The sequence below is a fragment of the Vitis riparia genome, chromosome 19 (genome assembly GCF_004353265.1).
Source record: "Vitis riparia cultivar Riparia Gloire de Montpellier isolate 1030 chromosome 19, EGFV_Vit.rip_1.0, whole genome shotgun sequence".
Taxonomy (NCBI): Eukaryota; Viridiplantae; Streptophyta; class Magnoliopsida; order Vitales; family Vitaceae; genus Vitis; species Vitis riparia.
This window is the reverse complement of record NC_048449.1, coordinates 17,663,472-17,690,828: the sequence shown is the minus strand read 5'-3', so window position 1 is coordinate 17,690,828 and position 27,357 is coordinate 17,663,472. Positions and strand designations below refer to the sequence as shown.

Here is a 27,357-nt window from a genome sequence, read left to right as displayed (position 1 = left end):
ATATTTTTATTTTAATATAGACTACTTAAATTTAATTTTTGATGTATAAAATATTAAAAAATAATTTATGAAATAAAAGATAGAATTTTTTTTATTCTTGTACCCACTGCATGAGGGCTCTTCTAGAGCTAAGATATGTTTATTTATTTTTAAATATATTATGAATGTGTTATCCCCTGAAATTATTTTTAATATAAAAAAAAACACATTAAGATAGCCGTGTGAATTTTTGTATGATTTTAGGACATGTATAAGTTAATTTTAAAAATCAATTGTTAAATACCTTCAATAGATGCTCTGTTCTGGACCTATTATCATCATTATGAAACTTGGTACTAAATGAGGGCTGTTTAATTAATTTGGTCACTTAGATAATAAACTAGACATATAGGATATGTTCTCTAAAAAATTTCTTGATAAAACTTAACTTCTAGGTATTTTTTTTAGATTTATTTTATGCAGTCTTCTATTCTAATCGTTTGCTGATTTTGTTTTTGTGAAGTAACCCCTTTGTGAATAAATTGGTTATTGATTGGAATATAATCGATTAATTTGGCCTATTGGATGTTTATATAGACATGTTAAAGATGTTAACTAATTTTTATTTTGGTGAGATAACCTTTCTTGATATTTATTTAGAGTTTATTTTGTGAACCAATATTCCACCCTGTGTAATAATATTTCCTTGGCTTTTGATAATTTAGTCACTTTTGATCATACTTGTGAACTTTCCTTGACTTGAGACATGCTAAGTGTATATATATATATAGGTTTAGTTAATTTTTTATATATTATTATTTAATCTTATTATTATTATTGCTGAATTAACCTCATTTTTATAAAATCACTGACGCTTACTACACAGGTGCGCTCTTTATCTTTCCATTCTAAGTGTATATATATAGGTTTAGTTTTTTTTTTTTTTTTTAAATCTTATCATTATTATTGGTGAATTAACCTCATTTTTATATAATCACTGACGCTTGCTACACATGTACACTCTCTATCTTCCCATTTTAAAGTTCCATGAATATGTAAGTCATTAAGAACTATATCCTCGTTTGATATTGACTTTGGGTGCCTTGATGTTTATTTGATTTCCTTTGATAAAATGCATGAACTAACTTTGGTGTTTTATGATAACATATAAGTTATAGATTTAGGTATGCATCTAATCCTTTCTTTATGATAGTGGTTTGAATCCTTGTTTGCCATGTTAGAATTAGTAGAGTTTTTTAGATCACCTTAACTTATATAGGTATTCATAATCAACTGATTAATTGTTATATTTCCCTCAATTGATTAATTGTCATATTTCCCTCAACTAAGCTAGTAGAGACCTTGTTAAGGTTTAGAGGGGTTCTACCTCTTTGGAGGTACCTTCCTGATAAGTAACTTGATTCTCGGACCAAGACTTTGGTTTTTTCACAGCCTGTCTTTTCCAAATAGGGAGTCACACTTAAGGTTTTCTTTCTTATTTTGTTTTCCCTTAAAAATAAAACAAAAATAAGTAGTGATTCCAAGTTTTTTTTTTTGTGCCATCGAGTGGGAACGCATTAAGCTAAAAATGCGGGGTCCACACTAATATGGGTGTCATCAATTGCACCGATGTAGTCCTACAACAACAAACATTTATTATTATTAAGGAATTAAAACAATAGATATGAAAACTATTTATGTACATGAAATTCACATTTATAAATATTTTTTTATAAAATCTTACCTTAAACCATGGAATATATTTAGGATTACTAGCAACATATGAAGACACCTCATTGACCATATTGCTATGATGTATGAGAATTTTGCCTAGTCGACATAATGCACATCTAACTTCTTTAAAGCGATAGTCTCTATGGAGTGTTGAAAATAGTTTGCTACAACCCTCATTCTTACATTATGTCCTACTATTAGTAAGAACATAGTAACTGCCTCTTCAACTGTGACTAATTGTGTATCATGAATGTTTTCATGTCTCTTAATATGATTACAAAGGTTCATAAATGTTTCTTTATCCATCTGAAATAGTTTATAACATGTTTGAGGATGACCATCTATCATATCTCTTACAAATTGTGCACCACTTAACATTGATGTCGTTTAAGGCATTTTGCATAAAAATATTTCCTCATACTAATTCATTATGTGATCAATAAAAATTTCATCTAAATCATCATCCTCTTCAGAAGATGAAGTTGACTCATATAGTGAACCACTACTTGTGTTGTTATCATCCTTTGGTTACCACACCAAACAAATTAACTCATAATATAAAATAGCATGAAATAAACATTAAAGTAGATATAACATATGTTTCATAACCATAACTAAAATTCATACACTGAAAAGCTAAAGAACATGATAAAAGATTCTAACCAAAATAAATTATGGTACATAGTACGATTTCAGCATAATAGTCATTCATCCAAACACTCACACTTAAAGCCTATCAAACCATGCCTTTTTCCTCTCATCACGCATATTCATAAAAATCTCTCTTCACTCTAACATTGTGAATTTCTTAACAGCTTTTAAATATTTGTCTTTATCAAGCAAATCAATGGTTTTTAAGGCTATCATACACCGTGTTATGCTAAAATCATTAGTACCTGCACTAGTAGCTTCACTATTAGTTCCACTCTTATATCTCTCCGCTCTAGCCAATAATTCTTCAGTTCTAACTCAAGATTTCTTTGTACCAGCCTTTGATGCGTCAACCCAAGCTTTCAAATCATCTCTCATTTGATTTATTTGGACTTTTTTTTACCTCTACGCTCTAATAGAGAATCAGTGTAACGCTTTCTACAATGGGTGATCGCTCCTCTCACCATCTCTGATCGTAAAGGATCATCAAGGATCTTAATATCTACATCCACATGCACTCCACCATGTTCTGAATTGTCATCCATCTTATCATCATCATCAGTGTTTGGTGGATCTTGGGTAAAAGAGTAATGGAGGGCATTGGTTGTTGTTGATGGATTAAAGATCAATCCTAACAAGTTGTAGTTTAGGTATTCCTTTGAGCATAATCTTTTTACATTTGGGTGTACCTAAAAGAGGAAAAAACCCACTTTTAGTGTATACCAAATATTTAAATTAAAAAATGATTGGTTTAGAAGTTTTTTTACTCGAATGTAATTTTGTTAGGTTTCCTCTAAAGCATGCACCGTGTTAGTTTTAGCATCCCAACTAAATCCAATATGCTTAAAAGATCAAAGAACTCACGGTGCATTGCACGTAGTCTGTTAAACTTTTGTTTAAGCTACTTCAAATTGAAATTTCTTTTCCTTTGACTATTGACCTCAAGTAAGATCCTCCTCCATGTGTTGGTACTAAATGAACCACCATCCATGTTAGCTTTATTAACTTCATTGAGCATGATGTCAATAAAGATTTTCTTTATATTACCTCTCCACATTCCTGCATCCTCAACATCTGTTACCTTAGTTGTCATTTGTACAATCCCAACACAAATAAAAACCATATGAGGAGACAACTTTTAGAATTACCAACAGAATTTAAAGGTATGTTAGAATGAGAATTAAGATTGTTGAAGTATAGTGTATAAAAATATGAAAGAAAAGTAAATAAAAACAAAAATAGATTTGATATTAATTAAATCATAAATGTTTTTTTTATTTTAGTTTTTATAAAATTTGAAAGAAAATACAAGGAAAAAAAATGGAAGAAAAGTAAATAAAAATAACAAGAGGTTGAATAATTTAATATTTGATTAATTTTAAAATATTTTTTTTATTTTTATAATAAATCAAACATGAAAAAAAATATTATAATTTTAATTACATTTGATTCATTATAAAAAGAATTTAAAATAATTAATTTTAATTACATTTGATTTTATTTTTATATTTTTACAATAAATCAAACATGACAAAATCATTTTATTAACATTTTTTTCTTAATTTAATCTTTAATTTTATTAAAAATTATAGTATCTTCTATTAAGATGAGAGAAAAAGCTATAAAAAGAATTAATTTAAATTTTGCTTATTATTTTGGGAAAAATAAAAATTTTCCTACTAGAGGTAGGATGAGAAAGGTAAAAGATTTCGTAAAATTTCATAGTAAAGATTCGAGATGAAGGTAAAATAACTGTTTATCTATGTGACATAACATTCAAGGAATATAATTAAGAAATGAATTCAAAATAAGTTTATAGGCATAAATTTGGCATCCTAATTGGCAATCTCTAGTTTTCTTTCCTAACCATTTCAATTTTATTCTCTAGTTTCCTATAGTATTTTTTAAGTTATAGACGGAAAAACATGGGAGCATATTTTTGGGATGTAATTCTCTAGGAAATAGAAATACCATCTTCATTCAGCTCATGTATTGTAATGTCATCATTGAATATAATTTCGTTTTTCTTATTTTCTGAATTCTGAACCATATTTCAATCGGTAAAATGAAGGGTGAGAGAGTTCTTGAAGGGTTCAACATTCAAAGAGAAGCAGGTGGGTCAAAGAGAGCCCTGGTGAAGACACTGGAGGCAAATGTCACAAACACAATCATGGAGATTCCTTTCTTATGGGCTGGAAGAGGCACTTGCTCCATTCCATTTCAAAGCACATATGGACCATTAGTATCAGCCGTCCATGCATATCAAGGTTCCCCACTCATTCCCATTACTCCTCTTCATCTGCTTCTTGCACGATTCCATCTTCCAAATTTCAACTAACCTGTTTTTGTTTTCTTCAGTGTCGGATGAAACTAGCTCTTCCTCCGAGAGCAACAAGAAGCGGATAGGAAAAGTAGTCGGAATAGTGGTTGGATGTGCAGGAGGGGTGGTGATAATCTCATCCATCTTCTACTTATGGTGGAAAAAGGAGGCATCCGGGCATACCCGAGTTCAAACAGAATCACCCAGGAAATGATTTGACGAGTCGTCTAAGGAGATAGACTCCATCCAAGTGGCCAATAAAGTTGCAACAATGTCTCCTACTAAAGACTCCAAAGCCGATGCATATATATGTTATTTAATGTAGTATTATGAAATGTTGGTGAGCCTTTCCTTTTGGGCAAAAGGGTTGACAGGGAAGGCAAAGCGATCACGGTGGGACTTGAACATCTTCGCTTGCCAACTCACCTCATCATCTTCTCAAACCGAATCCAAGCTCCGCCGAGCTCAACCTGCAACCTCCACATCCATTTCATCGGACTCCGGCTAAACCCCCCGCCGCAATTCGCCAATGTCCACCAAATCGGAACCAAAAATGAGCAAATTCAAGTTGCAGAGCGCACCGAGTCAACAGTGTTGATCAATCCCAGTTCCACTCATTCGAAGCTCCAGTCTCATTAGATCTGAAGCCTCTCCCCACTCATCCGACTCTCTATCTCTGCAGCATCATTCTCCCAGTCTCCCATCAAAAGAGAAAAAGAGATGAAAAGAAAAAAGAAAAAGGAAAATAAATTGAAGAAGAAGCTTCTGTAATAATCTATAATTAAAAAATATTTACAAGACGTTTGAAAGATATATAAAGATGTCTGCCATTCGTAAACAAGGAGAAAATGGACATTGATTTTCGCAATGGACAGAAATGCCCTTCTGTTGTCCTTGCTTGTGAGGTGAAGGCTTGTTTGGAAAGAATACTTTTTTGTCTCTATACTCGTTTGGGCATAAATTCCAAGCACTAACCTTCTGATTTTTAGAATCATTCGAGGGTTGAATCATTTGATATTTGATTAAAATTGTTACTGTCCAAGGGTAGAATTGGAAGGATATGTTTGATAAGTTAATAGACCACGCGCCACCCAAGCTTTAGAAGGAAGGATCATAATTGACTGAAAACAAATTATTATTGTATTATAAGCTGTATTCCAGTGTCACTTTTATTACTTTTTCTTTTTTTTTTTTTGACAAAATAAATATAAAATAAATTTGTTAATAAGTGCTACAAAAAGACTGAAACACCCTCGAGAGTTCAACATCAAAAATCGTTCACGAAATCCTCGAGGGATCACCTTGGCATTCAAGTCATTTACGAGGTAGCTAGGGAAAGATCTGTAGGAGTACTTCTGCCATAAATTCTAGAAAATGAAGTAAAAAAGATAGTATCGGCATATCATGAAATGTTATATTTATATAAATATATATATTGTTGGTTAAAAATAAAGTGTAAGAAGAGTTACACTTTTGAAAAAATAACCTTTGAAAATAAAAGTGTAAGAAGGGTTACACTTTTAAAGTGTGAATTAAACACATGATTAAGTTTTGAAATGTTACAAAACTTGAAAGGTTAAGGAAGACAATGAGTCTTCTCATCTTTGTAACTTTACAAAACTTAAGAGGTATTTACACATATGATTAAGTTTTGAAATGTTACAAAACTTGAAAGGTTAAGGAAGACAATGAGTCTTCTCATCTTTGTAACTTTACAAAGCTTAAGAGGTTAAGTGTAAGAGAGTTACACATTTGAGATTAAATCATGTTTAATGTGTGAATTAAACATATGATTTAATTTTTGAATGTTACAAAGATGAAGAGATTGAGGAAGACAATGGGTTTTTTCTCATCCTTGTAACCTTTTTTCAACCCTAAGAGTGCTATATATATGACTTTTCTTCTTTTGAAATCTTATGCAGAAAAGTGAAAAGGCTTGATCAATCCCAAGACTATTTCCATTAGTTCCCTAAAGATTTCTAGAGGTGGGAGGAAATAGAGTCTTTGGACAAAGTTCCAAGAACTTGTTTGAGCCTTTCTTGTGTTCTTCTTCTTGTTCTTCTTATTTTGTATCTTTGAGAGTTTCATTGTATCAAAGTGAGTGTGTGAGAGTGTTTCTTTTCTCCATTGTATCCAATTTTCGTCAACAATCAAAGACTCTATTCACAATGGAAGGAGAGACTATCAAGATTATGAACCAAGACCTTGTGAGGTTGGATCGTTTTGATGGTTCCAACTTCACTAGGTGGCAAGACAAGGTGAGATTCCTTCTCACAGCACTCAAGATTTTCTACATCCTTGATCCTACCTTGGCACCGTTACCGGAACCAAAGGAAAATGACACACCTCAAGTGGTGGCGGCAAGGAAGAAGAGGGAGGAGGATGAGCTCATATGTAGGGGTCATATTTTGAACGCCTTATCCGATAGGCTATATGATCTCTACACCAACACCAATTCCGCGAGGGAGATTTGGGAGGCTCTTGAAAACAAGTACAAAGCCGAGGAAGAAGGTACCAAAAAGTTTCTTATTTCTCAATACATAGATTTCAAATTTTTTGATGAAAAGCCTCTCTTACCACAAATTCATGAGTTGCAAGTAATTGTGAATAAGTTGAAAGTTCTCAAAATTGAACTTCCGGAGGCCTTCCAAGTTGGTGCTATTGTGGCTAAATTACCATCAAGTTGGAAAGGTTACCGGAAGAGGATTCTCCACAAGAGCGAAGATTACTCCTTGGAGGAGATTCAAAAACATCTTCGCATTGAGGAAGAATCGAGATCAAGAGACAAAATGGTGGAAGAGTCCAATGGTGGGACTAACAAAGCCAATGCGGTTTCAAAGGCCAATCATCCTAAAGGTAAAAATAACAACGTCAAAAGGAATTCCGGAAATTATATGAGCCCCAAGAAAAATCAAGAGCAATTTAAGGGCAAGAAAGGTCCTTGTTTTGTGTGTGGAAAACCCGGGCATTATGCTAGGGAGTGTAGGTTCCGAAAGGACCAAAAAGGGGCTGTGGTGAATGCAATTGATGAGGAGATCATTGCAACACTAAGCGAAGTGTGCGTTGTCCAAGGAAAGGTGCAAGGATGGTGGTATGATACTTGTGCCACAATTCATGTTACCTATGACAAATCTCTTTTCAAGACCTTTGAAGATGCAAAGGGAGATCAAGAGGTTCAAATGGGCAATGAAGGAAGATCCAAGGTGTTTGGCAAGGGCACTATTGAAGTTGTTTTTACCTCCGGCAAAAAGGTTACCCTTACAAATGTATTGTATGTCCCCGATATGAATAAAAATTTGGTTAGTGGGGATTTGCTTGGCAAACCGGGTATCAAAGCGGTGTTTGAATCCGGTAAGCTAATTTTATCCAAATCGGGGAACTTTGTGGGAAAGGGTATTCTTGTGATGGGATGATCAAACTTTGTACCAATGACAATACCTATAAAATGGCTTCTACTTCCGCTTATATGTGTGATTCAAATTCTTTACTTTTGTGGCATAATAGGCTTGCACATGTTGGTTTAAGCACTATTAAAAGGATTGTGAAATGTGGTTTGATTGCTTGTGATACCAAGAAATTTGAAAAGTGTGAAATATGTGTTAAATCAAAGATGATTAAAAAGCCTTTTCATAGTGTTGAGAGATCATCTAATTTGCTTGATTTAATACATAGTGATCTTTGTGAACTTAATGGCATGTTAACAAGAGGTGGAAATAGGTATTTTCTTACATTCATAGATGATTGTTCTAGATTTACCTATGTGTTTTTGTTGAAAAACAAAAGTGAAACTTTCAATGCCTTTAAAGTTTACAAAGCCGAAGTTGAAAATCAACTAGGAAAAAATATTAAGGTGCTTAGAAGTGATAGAGGTGGTGAATATTTCTCTAGTGAATTCAATTCTTTTTGTGAAGAATATGGCATAATACATGAGTGCACCGCACCCTATACACCTCAACACAATGGCATAGCGGAGAGAAAGAATAGAACATTCTTGGAAATGGTGAATGCTATGTTATTGCATGCTAAATTGAATTTCAATTTGTGGGGTGAAGCTTTATTGACTGCTTGCCATATTTTGAATAGAATTCCTATGAAGAAAAATGAGATATCTCCATATGAGTTATGGAAAGGAAGGAAGCCTAATATAGGTTACTTCAAAGTGTGGGGGTGTCTTGCTTATTGCAAGAAAACGGATCCAAATAAAACAAAATTGGGTCCAAGAGCCATTAAGTGTGCATTTGTAGGCTATGCCTCAAATAGCAAAGCTTATAGGCTATTAGACTTGGAGTCTAATGTGATAATTGAATCAAGAGAAGTAGAGTTCTTTGAGAATTTGTTGAGTGATAGCAATTCTCAAGTGCCTACTAGTGTTGGAGAGTCTCAAGAGGAGACACCTTCAAAGGTTGTTGAGCAACCCATTGTGCCTCGGAAAAGCCAAAGAGCTAGAAAAGAGAAAGTGTTGGGATCGGATGAGATTGATTCTCAAAGAATTTCCTTTTACTTAGTAGAAGGAAATAGAGAAGATATTATAAGAAAAATTCCTATAGTACTTCAAATAGAGGAGGATCCCAAAACATACAAAGAAGCTATGGCTTCTAGAGATGTTGCTTTTTGGAAAGAGGCCATCAATGATGAAATGGATTCAATTATGTCCAACCAAACATGGGAATTGGTAGACCTTCCACCAGGATCTAAACCAATAGGGTGCAAGTGGGTATTTCGAAGGAAATATCACACTGATGGTATGATTCAAACCTTTAAGGCTAGATTAGTAGCTAAGGGGTTTAAACAAAGAGAAGGTATTGATTATTTTGATACCTATGCGCCGGTGGCTAGAACAACATCGATTAGGATATTGTTTGCTTTGGCATCAATTCATAATCTATTTGTTCATCAAATGGATGTCAAAACGGCATTCTTGAATGGGAATCTCAATGAGGAGGTCTACATGGAACAACCGGAAGGTTTTGTTCTACTAGGGAATGAAAACAAAGTGTGTAAGCTTGTCAAATCATTATATGGTTTAAAACAAGCTCCCAAACAATGGCACGAAAAATTTGATCATGCTATTCTTTCGGATGGATTTAGACACAACAATGCGGACAAGTGCTTATATTCTAAGACTTGTGATGACTATATGGTCATAGTGTGTCTATATGTGGATGACATGTTAATCTTGAGTGATGACATGAAAGGAATAATAGAAACGAAAAGGTTTCTATCCTCAACCTTCAAGATGAAAGATCTTGGAGAAGTTGATACTATATTGGGTATCAAAGTGAAAAGAAATAGTGTGGGTTATGCTTTGAACCAAACCCACTATATTGAGAAAGTAGTTAGCAAATTTAGTCATCTCAAGATTAAAAATGCTAATACTCCATTTGATTCAAGTATAAAACTTGAAAAGAATGATGGTAGATCGGTGGCTCAACTTGAGTATGCAAGTGCAATTGGAAGTCTTATGTATGCTGCTCAGTGTACTAGGGCTGACATTTCATTTGCAGTTAGTAAACTAAGTAGGTTTACTAGCAATCCAAGCGTGGAACATTGGAAAGCTATTGGTAGAGTTCTTGGTTACCTAAAGAATACCAAAGAACTAAGCCTCCAATATTCAAAGTTTCCTGCTATACTTGAAGGGTATTCAGATGCAAGCTGGATATCGAGTGTGGGAGATAATTTATCTACCACAGGTTGGGTTTTTACACTTGGTGGTGGGGCTGTCTCTTGGGGATCCAAGAAACAGACTTGTATATCACACTCAACCATGGAGGCAGAGTTTATAGCTCTAGCTGCAACTGGAAAAGAAGCTGAGTGGCTTAGGATCTCATGATGGACATCCCTTTTACTGCAAATAATGTGTCAACAGTGTCGATACATTGTGACAGTCAAGCCACTCTAGCTCGTGCGTACAGTGGAGTGTACAATGGGAAGTCTAGACATATAAGCATTAGACATGATTATGTGAGACAATTGATTCAAAATGGAATCATCTCAATCTCATTTGTGAGGTCAAGTGGAAACTTGGCGGATCCTTTTACTAAACCTCTTACAAGAGATTTAGTAAGGATAACATCTAGAGGGATGGACTAAAACTCCTTAAATAAAACTCACCAATGATGGTAACCCAACTTAATACTAAGAAATGACTAGTCTTAAGTTCAATGGGTAAAAACAAGTCATTGATAAGTGGGTTGTGCAGCATTAGAACATGTGAGTTCCATCCGTGATGATTAATGCTGGTTGTTACCGTTGGAGGGTTAAGCTTAAAGCTTTTAATGAAATTCAGTCTATGTGTGACAAGCATCTTAAAGGTAACAAGGATGCTGGAAGAATTTCACCTATGTGAACTTAGGGGTGTGCCGCCTCTCATGAGAGTTAGAGTTTCTTTCAAGAAAGTTCATGAATGGATTGAGCACATGGCCATAAAAGTGCTAAGCAAGAAAATAATGGGCACTCGTGTGGTTAATGGAAGTGTGTGTGTTGTTACCGGTTTCGTTACAAGGAATAACTGGTTCAATGCTACAAGCAACCTGGGATTTCAACGGAGCTTTGTGACAATTACACTAAGGTAAAATTCAAATCGAAAGATATTTTATTTTATGCATTTTCACTGTTAAGGTTATAAGGTTGATGTTTATTTTTAACCAAGTGGGGGATTGTTATATTTATATAAATATATATATTGTTGGTTAAAAATAAAGTGTAAGAAGAGTTACACTTTTGAAAAAATAACCTTTGAAAATAAAAGTGTAAGAAGGGTTACACTTTTAAAGTGTGAATTAAACACATGATTAAGTTTTGAAATGTTACAAAACTTGAAAGGTTAAGGAAGACAATGAGTCTTCTCATCTTTGTAACTTTACAAAACTTAAGAGGTATTTACACATATGATTAAGTTTTGAAATGTTACAAAACTTGAAAGGTTAAGGAAGACAATGAGTCTTCTCATCTTTGTAACTTTACAAAGCTTAAGAGGTTAAGTGTAAGAGAGTTACACATTTGAGATTAAATCATGTTTAATGTGTGAATTAAACATATGATTTAATTTTTGAATGTTACAAAGATGAAGAGATTGAGGAAGACAATGGGTTTTTTCTCATCCTTGTAACCTTTTTTCAACCCTAAGAGTGCTATATATATGACTTTTCTTCTTTTGAAATCTTATGCAGAAAAGTGAAAAGGCTTGATCAATCCCAAGACTATTTCCATTAGTTCCCTAAAGATTTCTAGAGGTGGGAGGAAATAGAGTCTTTGGACAAAGTTCCAAGAACTTGTTTGAGCCTTTCTTGTGTTCTTCTTCTTGTTCTTCTTATTTGTATCTTTGAGAGTTTCATTGTATCAAAGTGAGTGTGTGAGAGTGTTTCTTTTCTCCATTGTATCCAATTTTCGTCAACATGAAATAAAGGGGCACTTCAGTCATTTAACATCTCATATAATTTTAATGTGCCGACGAAGTCCATAGGGGGACTGCGGACAAAGAGAGAATAAGGTGAAACCCCCTACGTACTTCATTGCAATCTTACAATTTGAATCATAGACATTTTCATCCAATGACACAAGTAAGTTTTTTCCATGATTTTGTAATCAATCAGAATAAGCAGAGCCTAAAACCCATCAATATGAAAGTCGAGAAACATGAAGAAAAATCAAAGAAACATTCAACTAAATTCAATTTTCTTTTTCTTACTTTCTTTCTTTCCTTCCTTTTCTTTTTTAATTATTTAATATGCAGTGCATCAAATACCACTATGAAAATATATAAGGGTAAGGAAAATTGGTCTTGATCATGCTTTATCGAGAAAAGTCTTGGAGGTAAGAATCTAAGGAAATTGTCATCTCATGCATGAATTTTGTGGCAAAACAAAGTTTTCATGTAAGTTTATTGGATAGAGAACTCTCAGCCTGGTCGAAAATTAGGCATCTACAAGAATAAGCATCTTGACTCGTTTTGATTTGAAATTTCAAAAAATAAAAATCCGAACACCTAGAGAGTCAATGCTTCCTTCATCTAAAAAATTGATGCACTATCATTTGAGAGACTACTTTGCAGGAAGAACATTGGAATCATTTCAGGTCTCCATGTTTTTCTCATTAACTTGATTTTGTTTATGTACATATCAATGCCTGTTTATAGGAGACGATCCTCTTTTTATAGTCTTTGTATATACATTTTGTTGGTAGTGTTTGCATATATATTCCTAATTGTAATCCCAACTTGGGTCTTCCAAATCCTTTAAAAGACTTCAAGATGTTGGAGGCTTTTAAAGGCTAAGGTATGTAATTGAAGTAGTAGATGAATGAAATCACATCAATCAAGTTTTCTAAATTAATGGAAATCTTTTAAAGAAGTTTTGGAAGATAGAGACAACTATTGTTTTTTTGCTAAGTATTTTTTAAATTTCATGATTGATTTAGATTTTATGTAGGATTGATCCATCTTCAACTAAAATAATTTTCAAGCATTGGATAAAGGGTTATCCTTCATATTTAACTCCAAAATCTTCATTCTAGGGCTAAGGAAAAACACTAGAAGCCATCAATGTGACATACTCTTTGGGTCTTGGAGGAGATCATCCTAGGATTTCAAAACATTAAAAATTCTAAAAAATCTTGAAATCTTACACAAACAAACCACACTTCAAAGTCAAAACTACGCCAAAACATAATGTTTAAGACTTGAACATAGGGCCAAAGAATAAATTCAAAGATGAAAAACTAGAACCAAATCGTGGACACCCAAAAAGATTTTCAGATGAAAAAAGTGAAGAAATTACAGAATCCAATAGAGACACCCATAAAGATCAAAATAGAAATTGGCAAATCCATTTAATTATGGAAATAAACTGAGAAAAAACCTACATATTTACCTATATTTGGAGCAACAAAGATATCTTTACATAAATAAACAACACTTCAAAGTCAAAACTACATAGGCCCATAATGTTTAACACTTAAACATTGGGGCATAGAATAAGTTCAGAGATGAAAAATTAGAACCAAATCATGGACACCTAGAAAGATTTTCAGATGAAAAAAAAATTAAGAAATTACGGAATCCAATTGAGACACCCATAAAGATCGAACTGGAAATGGGAAAATCCATTTAGTTATGGAAACAAACTAAGAAGAAATCTGCATATTTACCTGAATTTGGAGAAACAAAGATCTCTTTAGGGACAACAACCTTAGGGAGAAAAAGAGCGAGCTAATTATAAAGTCAAGGTAGGTAATTTTGATGGAAAATGGAAGCAGGTCAGAGATGTGAACATGGAGAAATAATTAAGAAAGGAAAAAAATAGAAAAGAAATAAATAAAACTATACAAGGGGCAAAAGCGGAGGCGTTTTCAATCGGGATTCCGTCAATCATATTAATCATCAATGGAAGAAAAAAAAGCACACCAAACCTATGAATGGAAAACATTATTGGCAAACCCATAAAAACATAGTCGATCTACGAAAATAATAATAATAATAATAATAATAATAATAACAACAACAACAATAATGAAAAACAAAACCAGATCTAGGAAAAGAATCAAAATCCAAAAAAATAAAAAACAAAATGCATGAAATAACAACATCCAGATCTATAAGCTCATCTTCGTTTCTTGTTGGAAACGGTTTCAATGGATGACAAAGATGGGGAAGCACAAAAAGTAGCCAGGGAAACATAAAAATAAGGAAAAGAAAACACAGAGAACAATATGTTCTTTTAATAGTGAAAAAACAATAAAAACATTTTTTTTTTTTTTTGTTATAGAAGTAGTGCTCTTTTGAGAACATGGGAAACACAAAAAAAAAAAACAACACCCCCTTCCCCAAACTTGTTTTTAGTGTTTTTCGCTTTCAAGAATAGAAAACAATTCTTAAAAAAAAAAAACCAAGCAGGCCCTTAGTTTCTCAAATAAAGGTTTCGTAGCTTCAAAATTTCTACCATTACCACATGTAAAAAATTATATTACAATTTTCTTTTTCCTTGTTTAATTTGCTTAAGCTTTGAAGTTTGAAAGTAAGCTTACAGAGGATGCATCATCACTTAGTGCCCTAAGGCCATCTACTTTGAGTCATAGGTCAAAAGCCACTACTACATGGGCAAGGAGTGAACACCAAACATTGCACTTCCTATTTAGGGAAAAAATTGTGAAAATAGAATTAAAAAATCAAGAATGAAAAGGTGCCTTGCAAGCCATTTTTTATAGTGATTGTGAAAGGATTTTGCATGGGTTAGGAATGCATAAATATCTATATATACAATTGTTGGTTTTTAATATTAGTAGTAAAAGATGGTTTGGAAATTCCTTTAAGGGTAGAGAGGAATGAGGACTCTAGTATAACATTTGGCTTCATTTTGGTACTTAGAATGATTTACTCTCTTATTATTGATAATTGGTGTTGATTTTGGGATTGGTGGTTCTTAGAAACGCAAACTTGCTCATCTTGGTTGCTTTTCCTTCCATCACTTTTAATTCTTATTCCTATGTCCATATTTTGATGCTTACTTTAGTTTTTGTGATGTTATTAAGTAAAATGTTTTTGTAGGTTATCTTTAACAAGAATAAAGTGGAAAAAGCAATCTTAGCCATTTAAGTGTTAAATATAAAATTAATTAATCTCAATTGTCGATTTTCTCAAAGCTGTTGCATTTTAGCGTCCACATGTCTAGGTTTGAGTTGAATTTGAACCTTCCACTTCTCCTCATCTTCTTCTTAATTATTGTGGGAAATTTTTTTTCTATTTTACACATCCAAGCACAAACTGTTTTCAGTTGAATATTTTGGGAGAAATATATAGTTTAAAGTTTTGTACATAGCTTTGTTTTTTTTTTCTCCCTTCTTCATCTTCTTCATGTTTTCTTCTAAAAACATATATATAGAGTATCCTTGGAAGAGTAACTAAGAGCTTAGATTTTTAGATACTTCTCATGCTAAGAGAAGAGTGAATTTAAATTGAAACTTCATGAAATTATATATGATACAGATTTCTATTCAATTGCAGCATTTGTTTAGACTTGTTTTCGTGCTCTATGTTAAGATTAAAACACCCTAATCCTATTTTCCAAAATCGAAAATGTTTCCAATGTGAAAAATTAAAGTTTAAGAACACACGAGATTTATAGTGGTCTACTCTCAATGTAAGAGTTATATCCACTTGTAGTCCATGCAAATTTTCATTATGATAAAAAGATAGTACAAGAGAATCCCAAAACACCCCACCTTTAGATTTTTCTCTTTTTGTATTTTTCTATCTCTCTCAATAAAAATAAATAAATAATAAAAAAAAATCTCTCAAAGTTGGCTACCCTAAACATAATATAAATAGGGTAACCAAGTCACATGTGTAAAATCCCTAAAATACCCTAACTTAAAATACCCTTATTATTAGGATAATAATTAGGTTCCACACATCTTAATAGTCTCCCACTCAAAGACTAATCTGTCATCAACTGTCTTCACCTATAACAACTATGACTTCTAAATCCTTAGTTGAGAAGCTCAACTGAAATTGCATACAACTCTAGTTTCTCAATCATTACGGTCTTTGTCAATATATCAACAAGATTCCAATTCCTTTGAATCTTCTTGAGTATTAAAACTCCATCTTCCAAAGCTAATCTTATGAAGTGATAACAAACCTGCATGTGTTTTGTCCCAGCATGATAAACAAGATTCTTTGCCAAATGAATGACACTCTTACAGTCACAATTTAACATACTTAACACATACTTGTGACCCAATTCTTCATATAAAAACTACAACCATATCATCTCTTTGCTAACATCTATCATTACAACATACTCTGTCTCAATAGTAGAAAGTGCAACTATCTTTTGTAACTTTGATACCCAATTGATGTGGTACCACCCAAAGTAAAAACATATCATATACTACTCTTTCAATTGTCTATATCACCATCCATATCAGCGTCTACATACCTTTCCAAGCCTAAATTTGACATCCAAAAACACAAAGTCAACTTTGTAGTGCCTCTCAAATACCTAAGAATCTATTTCACTGCCTCTTAGTGTTATTTCCTAGATTACTCATATATTTGCTCACAACTCTCATTGCATGTGCTATATCTAGTCTAGTGTAAATCATAGCATACATAAGATTGTCAATAGCAAAGACACAAGACACTTTGGCCATGTAAACCCACTCTTGTTCATTTAAGGGTGATTGATCTTTGGATAGCTGAAAATGACTAGCCAAAAGGGTACTCATAGGTGTCACTCCAACCATATTGGATCTGCTAAGCATCTTCTTCACATACTCTTCCTGTGATAGTTTAAGGACATCCCTATCCTTAGTAATCCTCATCCCAAGGATTTGTTTTGTAGCATCTAAATCATTCATTGAAAACTCCTCTGATAACTTCTTTTTTAGTTTGTCAATCTCATGTATGCTAGCCCCTACAATCAACATTTCATCAACATATAATAATAAAATAATATAGGAGCCATCAAACCTCTTAATATAGCAACAATGATCTGTCTAACACCTCAAAAAACCATTGCTAGTCATGAAGTTGTCAAACTTCTTATACTATTGTCTTGGAGCTTGTTTCAAGCCATATAGACTATTTTATGGCTTACACATCATTTTCTCTTTTCCCTAAACCTAAAACCCTTGTGGTTGATGCATGTAAATATCTTCATTCAAACAACCATGAAGAAAATTCATTTTTACATCCATCTGTTATAAGTGCAGATCTTTTTTTCCACTAACCCAAGTACTATTCTGATAGTGGTCGATTTGACTACTGTGGAGAAAATCTCTATGTAGTCAAAGTCTTTCTTTTACGAAAATTTTTTTAATACAAGTCTTGCTTTGTACCTCTTGCTACCATCTTAATATTCATTTATTCGGTATACCCATTTATTTTACAAAGCCTTTTTTCTTTCGATAGCTCTACCAACTGCCATGTTTGATTAGACATCAATGAATCCATCTCATCCTTTATAGCTAACTCCCACTTAAATGATTTATCAACTTGCACTACTTCTTTATAACTCTCTAGTTCACCTCTGTCAGTAAGCAAAATGTCGTTAAGTGAAGAGGAGTATCTTTGGGGCGATATGATAGTTCTAAAAGATCTTTTGAGTTCAATAATGAGAGTATACTGATTCACTTATGAGACTACATTTTCTTAATCTTTTAGTGGTGTGGTTTCTTGAACTTCATGAACATTCACTTGTAAATCATTCACCAAAAAATCTTTCAAGTAAATTACCTCAAACATCCTTACTTTAGAATTTGCATTATTTGAAACTTAACCTATCTTTATAAATCACCTGCTAATTAAAGATCACATCCCTACTTATAATGATTTTTCAATTTTAGTCATCCTAAAAATGATAACTAAACTCGATGTAACCATAACCAATAAAGATTTACATTTTCAATATTTTAGATCAAGTTTACTTTTAGTAGCAACATCAATATGAACATAAGAAAGACAACCAAACACTTTCAAAAAAGAAAGGTTTATCTTTTTACTACTCCAAACCTCTTTAGGTATTCTACAATCCAAAGGAATTGAAAGACCTCTATTGATCAAGTAAGTCACAATGTTAACTGCATCCACCCAAAATGTCTTCAATAATCCCACGTGAATCCTCATACTCCTCACACACTCATTTTAAGGTCATGTTCATCATTTCAACCATACCATTCTGTTGAGGTTTTCCAGGAATAGTTTTTGTCATCTTGATCCCATTCTTAGTGCAATACTGCTTGGAATCATCATTAATGTACTTCCCTCTCATTATCAGACTCCAAACACTTCATTTTTAAGTTCATCTCATTTTCAACCATAGTCTTCCACTTTTTAAAGGCACCAAACACATCTGATTTATTCTTTAGAAAATAAACTCATATCTTCCTAATTGAGGCATCAATGAATGTCACATAATAGTTGGATCCTCCAAGATAGGCTACAGTTGAAGGTTCCCATACATCTATATGAACCAACTTCAATTTTTCTTCTTTCAACTCTTTACCGACTTTGGAGAAGCTTACCCTATTCTATTTCCTGAAAATGCAACCCCCATGCAATTTGTGCTCAACAAATTTCAACCCTAGCAATTTACCATTTGATACAAGTACTTTCATTCCTTTTTCACTCATGTGTCTAAGCCTACAATGCCACAAATCTAAATTAGCATTACTGTCAACAACATAAACCATATCTAAGCAATTGGATGTCATATATAGTGTTCTAATTTTATTCCCTCGTGCAACAATCGTGGAACATTTTGTAACTTTCCACACACCACTGCTAAAGGTTACATTATGTCCTTCATCATCAAACTGCCCTACTGAAATTAGATTACACATCAATTTTAGTACATGTCTCACCTTATGAATCTTCCACAAATAATTGTTTGACATTTTCATACGGATGTCTCCAATACCCACAATATCTAGTGGTTCGTCATCTACCAAATACATCTTCACATAATTCCCAAAAGCATAGTTCTCCATAAATTCTAAGTATGTAGTTGTGTGGAAAAATGCCCCCGAGTTTAAACCCAACAATCAATAGAATTGTCAATTGACAGAAGTAACACATTATGTGTTTTCTCAGTGATTGTAGTTGCAATATCACTTTTGTTTTCTTCATTCTTTTTCAGTGCTCTACAGTGTTTCTTTATATGACTTGTTTTCCCACAGTTCCAATACTTCATATCCACCCAAATCTAGAATAACTTTTTTCATTCCTTAACTTTGATCTACCTTTATTTCAGTTAGAATTTTTGTCATTCCCCTTGGCCCTACTTTCAAGATTTAAGGTTGTAATTTTTTATAAGAGAAGTAATTGTTCTTCTTAAATTTCATAAAGTATGAGTACATAGATATATAGTAAAAACTAGTTACTAGCACTATAACCAATTCAACTATAAAATAGGAAAATGTAACTACTACATAAAAATAGAAACCTCCTAACTACAATCTGAATTTCTAACTTCAGATTTTATTTAACAGAAAAATAAAATATCCTAACTACTTCCTAAAACTTCAACACCCACCCTTAAGATGGCGCATAAATATCAATCATGCCCAACTTGCTGATAAGAAGTTTGAAGTTAGGGTTGAACAATCCTTTGGTGAGAATATCAACTATTTGTTGTGTTGTTGGAACAAATGACATACAAATAGCTCCATTGTCGATCTTCTATTTTATGAAGTGTCTATCAGTTTCAACATGCTTTGTGCGATCATGTTACATTGGATTCTGTGCAATGCTGATGGTGGCCTTATTGTCACAGTACAACTTCATTGGCATGTTAATTGGCATCTTCAAATCTTCTAGTACCCTCTTCAGCCATTACATCTCACAAATTCCATGAGCATAGCTCGATATTCTACTTCGACACTGCTTCTTTCAACCACATTTTGTTTTTTACTTTGCCATGTGTCCAAGTTACCCCAAACATATGTGCAATATCCTGATGTAGATCGCTTATCAGTGATTGAACTTACCTAGTATGCATTATTGTAGGCCTCAATGTTTTGTTGTGTATTCTTCTAGAAGCGTAGACCTTTGCCCGGTGTACTTTTAAATACCTCAGGGTTCGATATACTACCTCAAGGTGTTTCTCATTGGGCAAGTGCATGAATTGACTTACCATGCTCACGAAAAATTCAATATCTAGTTGTGTATATTGATAAGTAAATCAAATTCCTTACTAGTCTTTGATATCGAGATGTATATACTAGATTTCCTTCTTTGTCATCTCTAAGTTTTTGGTTGGGATAATTGGGATGTCTACTAGTCTGTAACCACTCATTCCAATTTCTTTAAGGAAATCAAGAGCATACTTTCATTGTGAGACAACTATTCATTTCTTTGACCGAGCAACATCCATTCCAAGAAAGTATCTTAAAGACCCCAAATCCTTGATCTTGAACTCTGATGAGAAAGATTGATTCAACCGATTCATCTCAAGCAAGTCATTCCCGATGAGAATTATGTCATCTACATACACAATTAAAATAATTATCTTCCCATCTTGCGAGTGTCTTACAAACATAGTATGATCAACTTGTTCCTAAGTGTACCCTTGACTTTTAACAAATTGAGTGAACTTCTCAAAGCAAGCCCTTGGTGATTGTTTCAACCCATATAAAGATTTCTTCAATTTACACACCTTTGAACCAAACCTTTCATCAAAGCCCAGGGGTGAATCCATATATACCTCTTCCTCCAAGTCTCCATTAAGGAAAGAATTTTTCACATCTAATTGTTGTGAAGGCCAATCGAGATTTGTTGCAAGTGATAAGAGAACTCTCATAGTATTTAGCTTTGTTATAGGTGCAAAGGTCTCTAGGTAGTCAATATCATAGGTCTGAGTGAATCATTTGATGATCAACTTAGCTTTATACCTTTAAAGTGATCCATCTTACATGTATTTAATTGTAAATACCCATTTTCACCCTACAATTGTCTTCATTCTAGGCAAATCCACAACTCCCATGTTTTTTTTTTTTAGAACATCCTACACACTTTTTGGAATCTCCATACAAGACACTTGTGAGGTAAAAACATGAAAATTAGGTAAGAGATTTTTGTATGACACATAGTTAGACGATGGGTGTTTGGTACATGACCTTACACCTTTGCGGACAACCATGGGAATATTAGAATTGCTATACTCACTAGAATCGAACATAGGACTCATGGACTTGGTATTAAGACCTGAAGTAGACTGAACAGGTTGTGCAGGCTCAAGGAAAGTGTTACTTGGAGGATATCTGGACTCATGGCAGTGCAAGAGATCAATCAACTCTTTTCTTTGAGTTGTATTTCTTCATGAGTAGAAAATGTTGGCTATTAACCTTATGTTCTTAGTACTTTTTTCTTTTCCATTCATTATGTTGGAGTCATGATCTTTATGGGACAATACTAAGGATGGATCTACATTTTCATTATTTAAAGAACTTGATTTGTCAAATCTAATACAACAATATTTTGACTCTCAAATTGAACTAAGGGTGTGGGAGAATAAACAACTAGTGATTCCTCAAGTTGAAAATATTCTAATTGATCTAAGTCTTCAATTTGTTATGTTGGAGTCATAATCTTTATGGGACAACACTAAGGATGGATCTAGATTTTCATTATTTACAGAACTTGATTTGCTCAAATCTAGTACAATAATATCTGGATTCTCAAATTGAACTAAGGGTGTCGGAGAATAAAAAACTAGTGATTCCTTAAGTTGAAAATATTCTAATTGATCTAAATCTTCAATTCGTTATGTTGGAGTCATAATCTTTATGGGACAACAGTAAGGATGGATCTACATTTTCATTATTTATAAAACTTGATTCGCTCAAATCTAGTATAATAACATTTGGACTCTCAAATTGAGCTAAGGGTGTGGGAGAATAAACAACTAGTGGTTCCTTAAGTTGAAAATGTTCTAATTGATCTAAATCTTCAATCTCTTTCTCCCTCCTTGAAGATCAGTAGTGGAAAATGGTGTTAATTCATAAAATGTTACATCCATGATGACAAACATTTTTTTTTGAAAACCGGGTCAAAATATTTGTACCCTTTTTTATTGGAAACATAACCAACAAACACACATTTTCGAGCTCAGGGTTTAAGTTTTCCTTAATTGTGATCATGAATGTAAACAAAAGTGGCACACCCAATTTTTTTAGAGGCAAAGTTGATGAAAGCCTATGCATATGATCAAACTTATGAAAAATATTGAAAGGAGTTTCAAAGTTTAAAACCCTACTAGGCATTCGATTTATAAGGTATGTTGCAATAAGAAGGGCTTCACCCCAAAGATATTTAGGTACCTTAGTTATGAAAAGGAACACTCGAGCTGCTTCTAACAAGTGTTTGTTTTTTCTTTCACCTAGCCCATTTTGTTGAGGAGTATCATTACAAGAGCTTTGATGAACAATTCTTGTTTCCAAGAAAAAACTTCCCAAAATTTTGTTAAAACACTCTTTTCCATTATCACTCCTAAAAATCTGAAATTTCTCGTGAAATTGTGTTCGCACCATAGTGTAAAAAAAATTGAAAATTGTTTCCAACTCAGGTTTTTTTCATCAAATAAACCTAAGTTAACCGAGTATGATCATCAATTAATGCAACAAACCATTTTTTTTAGAACTTGTAGAAACTCGACAAGGTCCCCAAACATCACTATGAATCATAGTGAATGGTTTAGAGTCTTTGTAAGGTTGTGGAGAAAAATATGCATGATGATGTTTAGCTAATTGACAAATCTTGCATTGAAAGAAAGATGGATTTTTATTCTAAAAGAAATTTGAAACAAGTACTTCAAATATTGAAAACTTGGATGGCCTAACCTATAATGGCATACCATTATTTCACTATTCCTATAAACAAAAACAGAATTGGACACAGGTATGTTGGTTTTGTCTACTTAAGTTGGTTCCATCTTAAAAAAAGTAAAGGTTGGCACACTCTCTAGCACTGCCAATCGTCCTCCCCAAACTCAATTCCTAAAACTCACAATATGAAGGATAAAAATTAGCATGACACTTATGATCAAAAGTTATTTTACTGATGGATAGTATATTACAAGACAGGTTAGGAACATGAAGCAAATTATGAAGTGTTAAGGAAAGAGAGAGTTGGATTAATCTGGTTTTAACTATGGCAGAAAGGGAACGTCTACAATTTTGACATTTTTATTGTCTACACAAAGACTATAAGAGGAAAATAGTTTCGAGCAACCTGTTATGTGATCAGTCACTCCACAATCAATGATATAAGGATTTACTGAATTTAGAATGACACTTAGAGAGGTAATAGTGAAATAATTACCTTTTTGAGCCAAAGAACAAGATGGGTTTATAGACAATTTTGGAGATTGAAAAAGTTTGTATAAGTGTTTTAATTGTTTCGTCATGAACGAGACTATTTTGAATTGATTTGGTGCTTTAGAGACTCCTCGATTATGGCTTGAAAAGCATGTCCATCTCCACCTAATTTTCTCCTCCAATTCAATGGTTTACCGTGAAGCTTCCAACAAGTCTCTTTTGTATGTCATGTTTTTTATAGTGCTCACACCATGGCTTCTTCCGCTTATCTGCCTTACAGTCAATCCCTCTTGATACAAAGGCTCAGTCCTCAAGTTCCTAGTTTGAACTAGACTCTAGATTTTACAACATAATCCTTCTTCGGGACTCCTCAAGCCTAACTTAAGAGAAAACTTCATAAATGGAGGGCAATGGTTTCCGACCTAGAATCCGTCCCGTAACTTCATCCAAATTTTGATTAAGACTAGCGAGGAACATGTAGACCCAATCATTCTCTTCCTTCTTCTTATGGTGAGCACAATCATTGGAATTTTCCCAAACATCATCATAACATTGGTCCAGTTCTTGCCATAAAGTCACCATCTCGTTGTAATAGGTAGTAATATCACGTTTTCCCTGTTTGGATTGTTGAAGTCAAGTCTTCAAATCAAAGATTTGAGATGACTTCTCCAAATCTAAATAATAGTCTCGCACAGCCACCCAAATTTCTTTGGATGTTGGTAAAAAAAAAAAAAAGGCTTCATAGAATTGACGAGCCACGTAATGACAAGGGAATTTTCAAATCGCCATTTTTTTAGGAATGGATCATTTGTTGCAGGTTGTGTCACTTCACCTATTAGATGCATTAATTTCCCTCTTCCATCAATCGCCAATTTCATAGATTGTGCCCATTTAAGATAGTTCCTCTCGTTGAGCTTATGAACTGTGAGTTGCAGGTTGAAATTATGGGAAAAAGAGTTGTCATTTGATGTTGAAGCAACATATTGGATGCTCTCAAATGAATTTGTAGAAGCTGTAGAGTTTCTTGTTGCGCTGGTCATCGTTGTTTTTTTCATGACAGAAAAAAAAATGGGTCAAGAGTACGAGGCTCTAATACCATGTAACTTTTTAGAAGAAAAGTATGAGTACATAGATATACAACAAAAACTAGTTACCGACTCTATAACCAATTTAACTATAAAATAGGAAAATGTAACTACTGCATAAAAATAGAAACCCCCTAACTACAATCTGAATTACTGAGATAAAATATTAAAAAGTTCATCCATTCTACTTGAACTTTTCAGTTTCATGTCTTGTTTTTTCAAAACCTTTATGTGTCTATGAAGTTAGATAAGACATTCGGTTGCATATAGAAAAGGCACCATATTGTAACATGCAAATTGAATTACTTTTACTTGGCCTAAACATAATATAAATAGGGTAACCAAATCATGTGTAAAATCTCTAAAATACCCTAACTTAAAATACCCTTATTATTAGGATAATAATTGGGCTCTACACATCATAACACTCTAGAATTGACTATTCAAATAGTTTTTCACATAGATTGAAAAATGTAGAATTCTTATTGTTGGAGTACAACAATTTGCTTTTAAGTTTGAGAATGGGTCATCTAAATGATCGTTCTCAAAATAGGTTTGAAAGAAGTTATGTCAAATGTCATAAAAGATTTGATTTATCTTCAATCAACATTAATTGATTGTAAGATGAGAGTGTCAAAGTTTGATCCAATAAATAACATAAAAGCCAATAGTTATGGGGTTCGAGTCACAAAAACCTCATGTTAAGGGAAAAATTGTTGGGATGCAACAATATCGCCCATAAATTAAGGTTGATTCACCCGAATGATCGCTCATAATAAAAGAGCCAAGAGAAATGCATTCATTATACCTTATTCCATTTTACAAATATGGTCCAACAGCTTGCTTTATGTTTGGATTCAACATCTTTGAATATATTGTGAAATCTACTTACATGAAATTAAAGGAAAAGAAAAATGGGTTTTATGAAAATTATATTATGCTTCATAAACTTGATTAGAAAATTTTTGTAATCTCTCTTATGTGTTTCTTTATTGTTTGATTTTCAAATTTAGTTTATCCAAGGATAACAATATTAATTTTAATGGAAATATTAGTGGTTTGATTTTACTAAAATATCAATAATATGGAATGAAAAATTGAACAAAAAATATTGGTAGATGCAAATTGATAAAAAAAACAAAAAATCATAGAAATATTGGAAATAAATCCAAAAATTGATTAAAGAAGTCACAATGCATATATTAAAGTTACTTTGCTAGAAAAATCAATCTATCTGCTTCATAATTTGTGTCATTTAACAATAATATCGTATATATCAATAAGAGATATGAATTTGTAAAACATAAAGTTAATACTAATTTATAGTAAATATTTGATTTTATAAAATGTCAACAATTTATACAATTTACATTGTAATGCAATGCTAATGACTTAACTTCGACATAAAACTAATATTAAATTAAATCATTAGTTTAAATTATTTAATTTTATTAAAGTTGTTATGGACCTCGCATTTCGGCTCATGCGTTTCCCACTCGATGGCGAGCTCGATTTTTGTTTTGAAAAATTATGATTTTTATTTATTAAGAAAACGACTTAGAGTCGCCACTTATTTTAATTTTTTTTAAAGGGAAAACAAAATAAGAAAGAAAAACCCTAAGTATCACTCCTTATTTTTGGAAAAGGTGGTCTGCGAAAAACCGGATCGGGATCGGGGGTCAGGTTACTTGTTGGGAAGGTACGGTAAAGACCATAGCACCCTTCTAAGTCCCTAGAAACGGGTCCCTACTAATAAAATGGAGCTGATGTGGCAATTGATGAGGAAAACAATGAATACCCGGAACTATCATGCACCTATGAAAATCAAAACATGTATATAGAAAGACCAAAATGGGAATAGATACGTACTTGGGCGACGAGCCACAATAAGCTTATAAAAAAAAGTGAGGTTAATGCACAATTAAGAAATAATTTCGAGCATGTCACATAGTGGAATAAATCAATCATGTATGATAATCAAGTCAATCAATCGATCAGTCACATATGTGGGGCCCCCACCAAAGCCCGTTTATTTTTGCATTACTTAATGTCATAGATTCTATTATTCTGGAATTATGAAAAATTCGTTCACGCTTATTAACATCAAGAGGAGCGGAGGATCGTTTGAAAACCAGAGCGGAATTAAAACTATTTGAGAGAAAATTAGATTTTGGAAATTTAATTGAAAAATTGGAGTCTCGAAGATCACTAGAAAATTGGAGTTTTAGAGTTCATTTGAAGATCAGACTTTTAGAGGTTGGATGTGAGAATGAGAATTTTAGAAATTGAATTTGAAAGAGGTTGGAATTTTGAAAACGATTTGAAGGTTCGGGATCTTAAAGAAAGATTAAGTTGCGAAAACTGGGACTTTGGGAGTTAAATTTTGAGAGAAATCAGAATCGTAAGTTATTTGAGGAGTAGAAATTATGAAAGTTGATTTATGAAAAATTGAAAATCTTGAAAATCATTTGAAAGCGGACTTTTTAGAAATGAACAAACAAGATGGAAACAAAAATAATGATGATAACAAATGAGTAACTGGGTAAATACGATAATCGGAATATTGGAAACTGAAAATTAAGTTCGGAGATAGGACAATTGGAATTTTAGATAGTTAAATTTAGAAATCGGAATTTTGAAGAATTAGACTTTAATGATTAAGATTTTTAAGAGAAATAAATAGCTAAATAGGGAATAATGTTATTAATTAATCAAAACGATATGGGAACGGGTGAAAGTGAATAGTGAGATTTGTGTGATTGAAGATTAAATTGAAAC

The 27,357-nt window shown here is 32.9% G+C and overlaps 2 protein-coding genes across 3 annotated transcripts; both read left to right on the top strand.

The window, feature by feature from the left end:
• Positions 1–4,391: 4,391 nt before the first annotated feature.
• Positions 4,392–5,063, top strand: LOC117909467 (probable LRR receptor-like serine/threonine-protein kinase At1g56130). The gene is made up of 2 exons (XM_034823515.1): positions 4,392–4,631; positions 4,723–5,063. The coding sequence occupies exons 1-2, from the start codon at positions 4,430–4,432 to the stop codon at positions 4,896–4,898; spliced, it is 378 nt and encodes a 125-aa protein (XP_034679406.1). The 5' UTR covers positions 4,392–4,429; the 3' UTR covers positions 4,899–5,063.
• A 1,697-nt stretch (positions 5,064–6,760) lies between these two features.
• On the top strand, positions 6,761–11,891 carry LOC117908695. Of its 2 annotated transcripts, none has more exons than XM_034822373.1 (2): positions 6,761–7,195; positions 11,854–11,891. In XM_034822373.1, the coding sequence occupies exons 1-2, from the start codon at positions 6,853–6,855 to the stop codon at positions 11,859–11,861; spliced, it is 351 nt and encodes a 116-aa protein (XP_034678264.1). In that variant the 5' UTR covers positions 6,761–6,852; the 3' UTR covers positions 11,862–11,891. The 2 variants fall into 2 exon arrangements, with proteins under 2 accessions (XP_034678264.1, XP_034678263.1); XM_034822372.1 differs by lacking the exon at positions 11,854–11,891 and adding an exon at positions 8,768–8,796.
• Positions 11,892–27,357: the final 15,466 nt, after the last annotated feature.

Coding starts and splice junctions, on each gene's coding strand:
- LOC117909467 (XM_034823515.1), top strand. CDS start 4,430: ATGAAGGGTGAGAGAGTTCTTGAAGGGTTCAACATTCAAAGAGAAGCA. Junction 4,632..4,722: donor AGCCGTCCATGCATATCAAG/GTTCCCCACTCA, acceptor TGTTTTCTTCAG/TGTCGGATGAAACTAGCTCT.
- LOC117908695 (XM_034822372.1), top strand. CDS start 6,853: ATGGAAGGAGAGACTATCAAGATTATGAACCAAGACCTTGTGAGGTTG.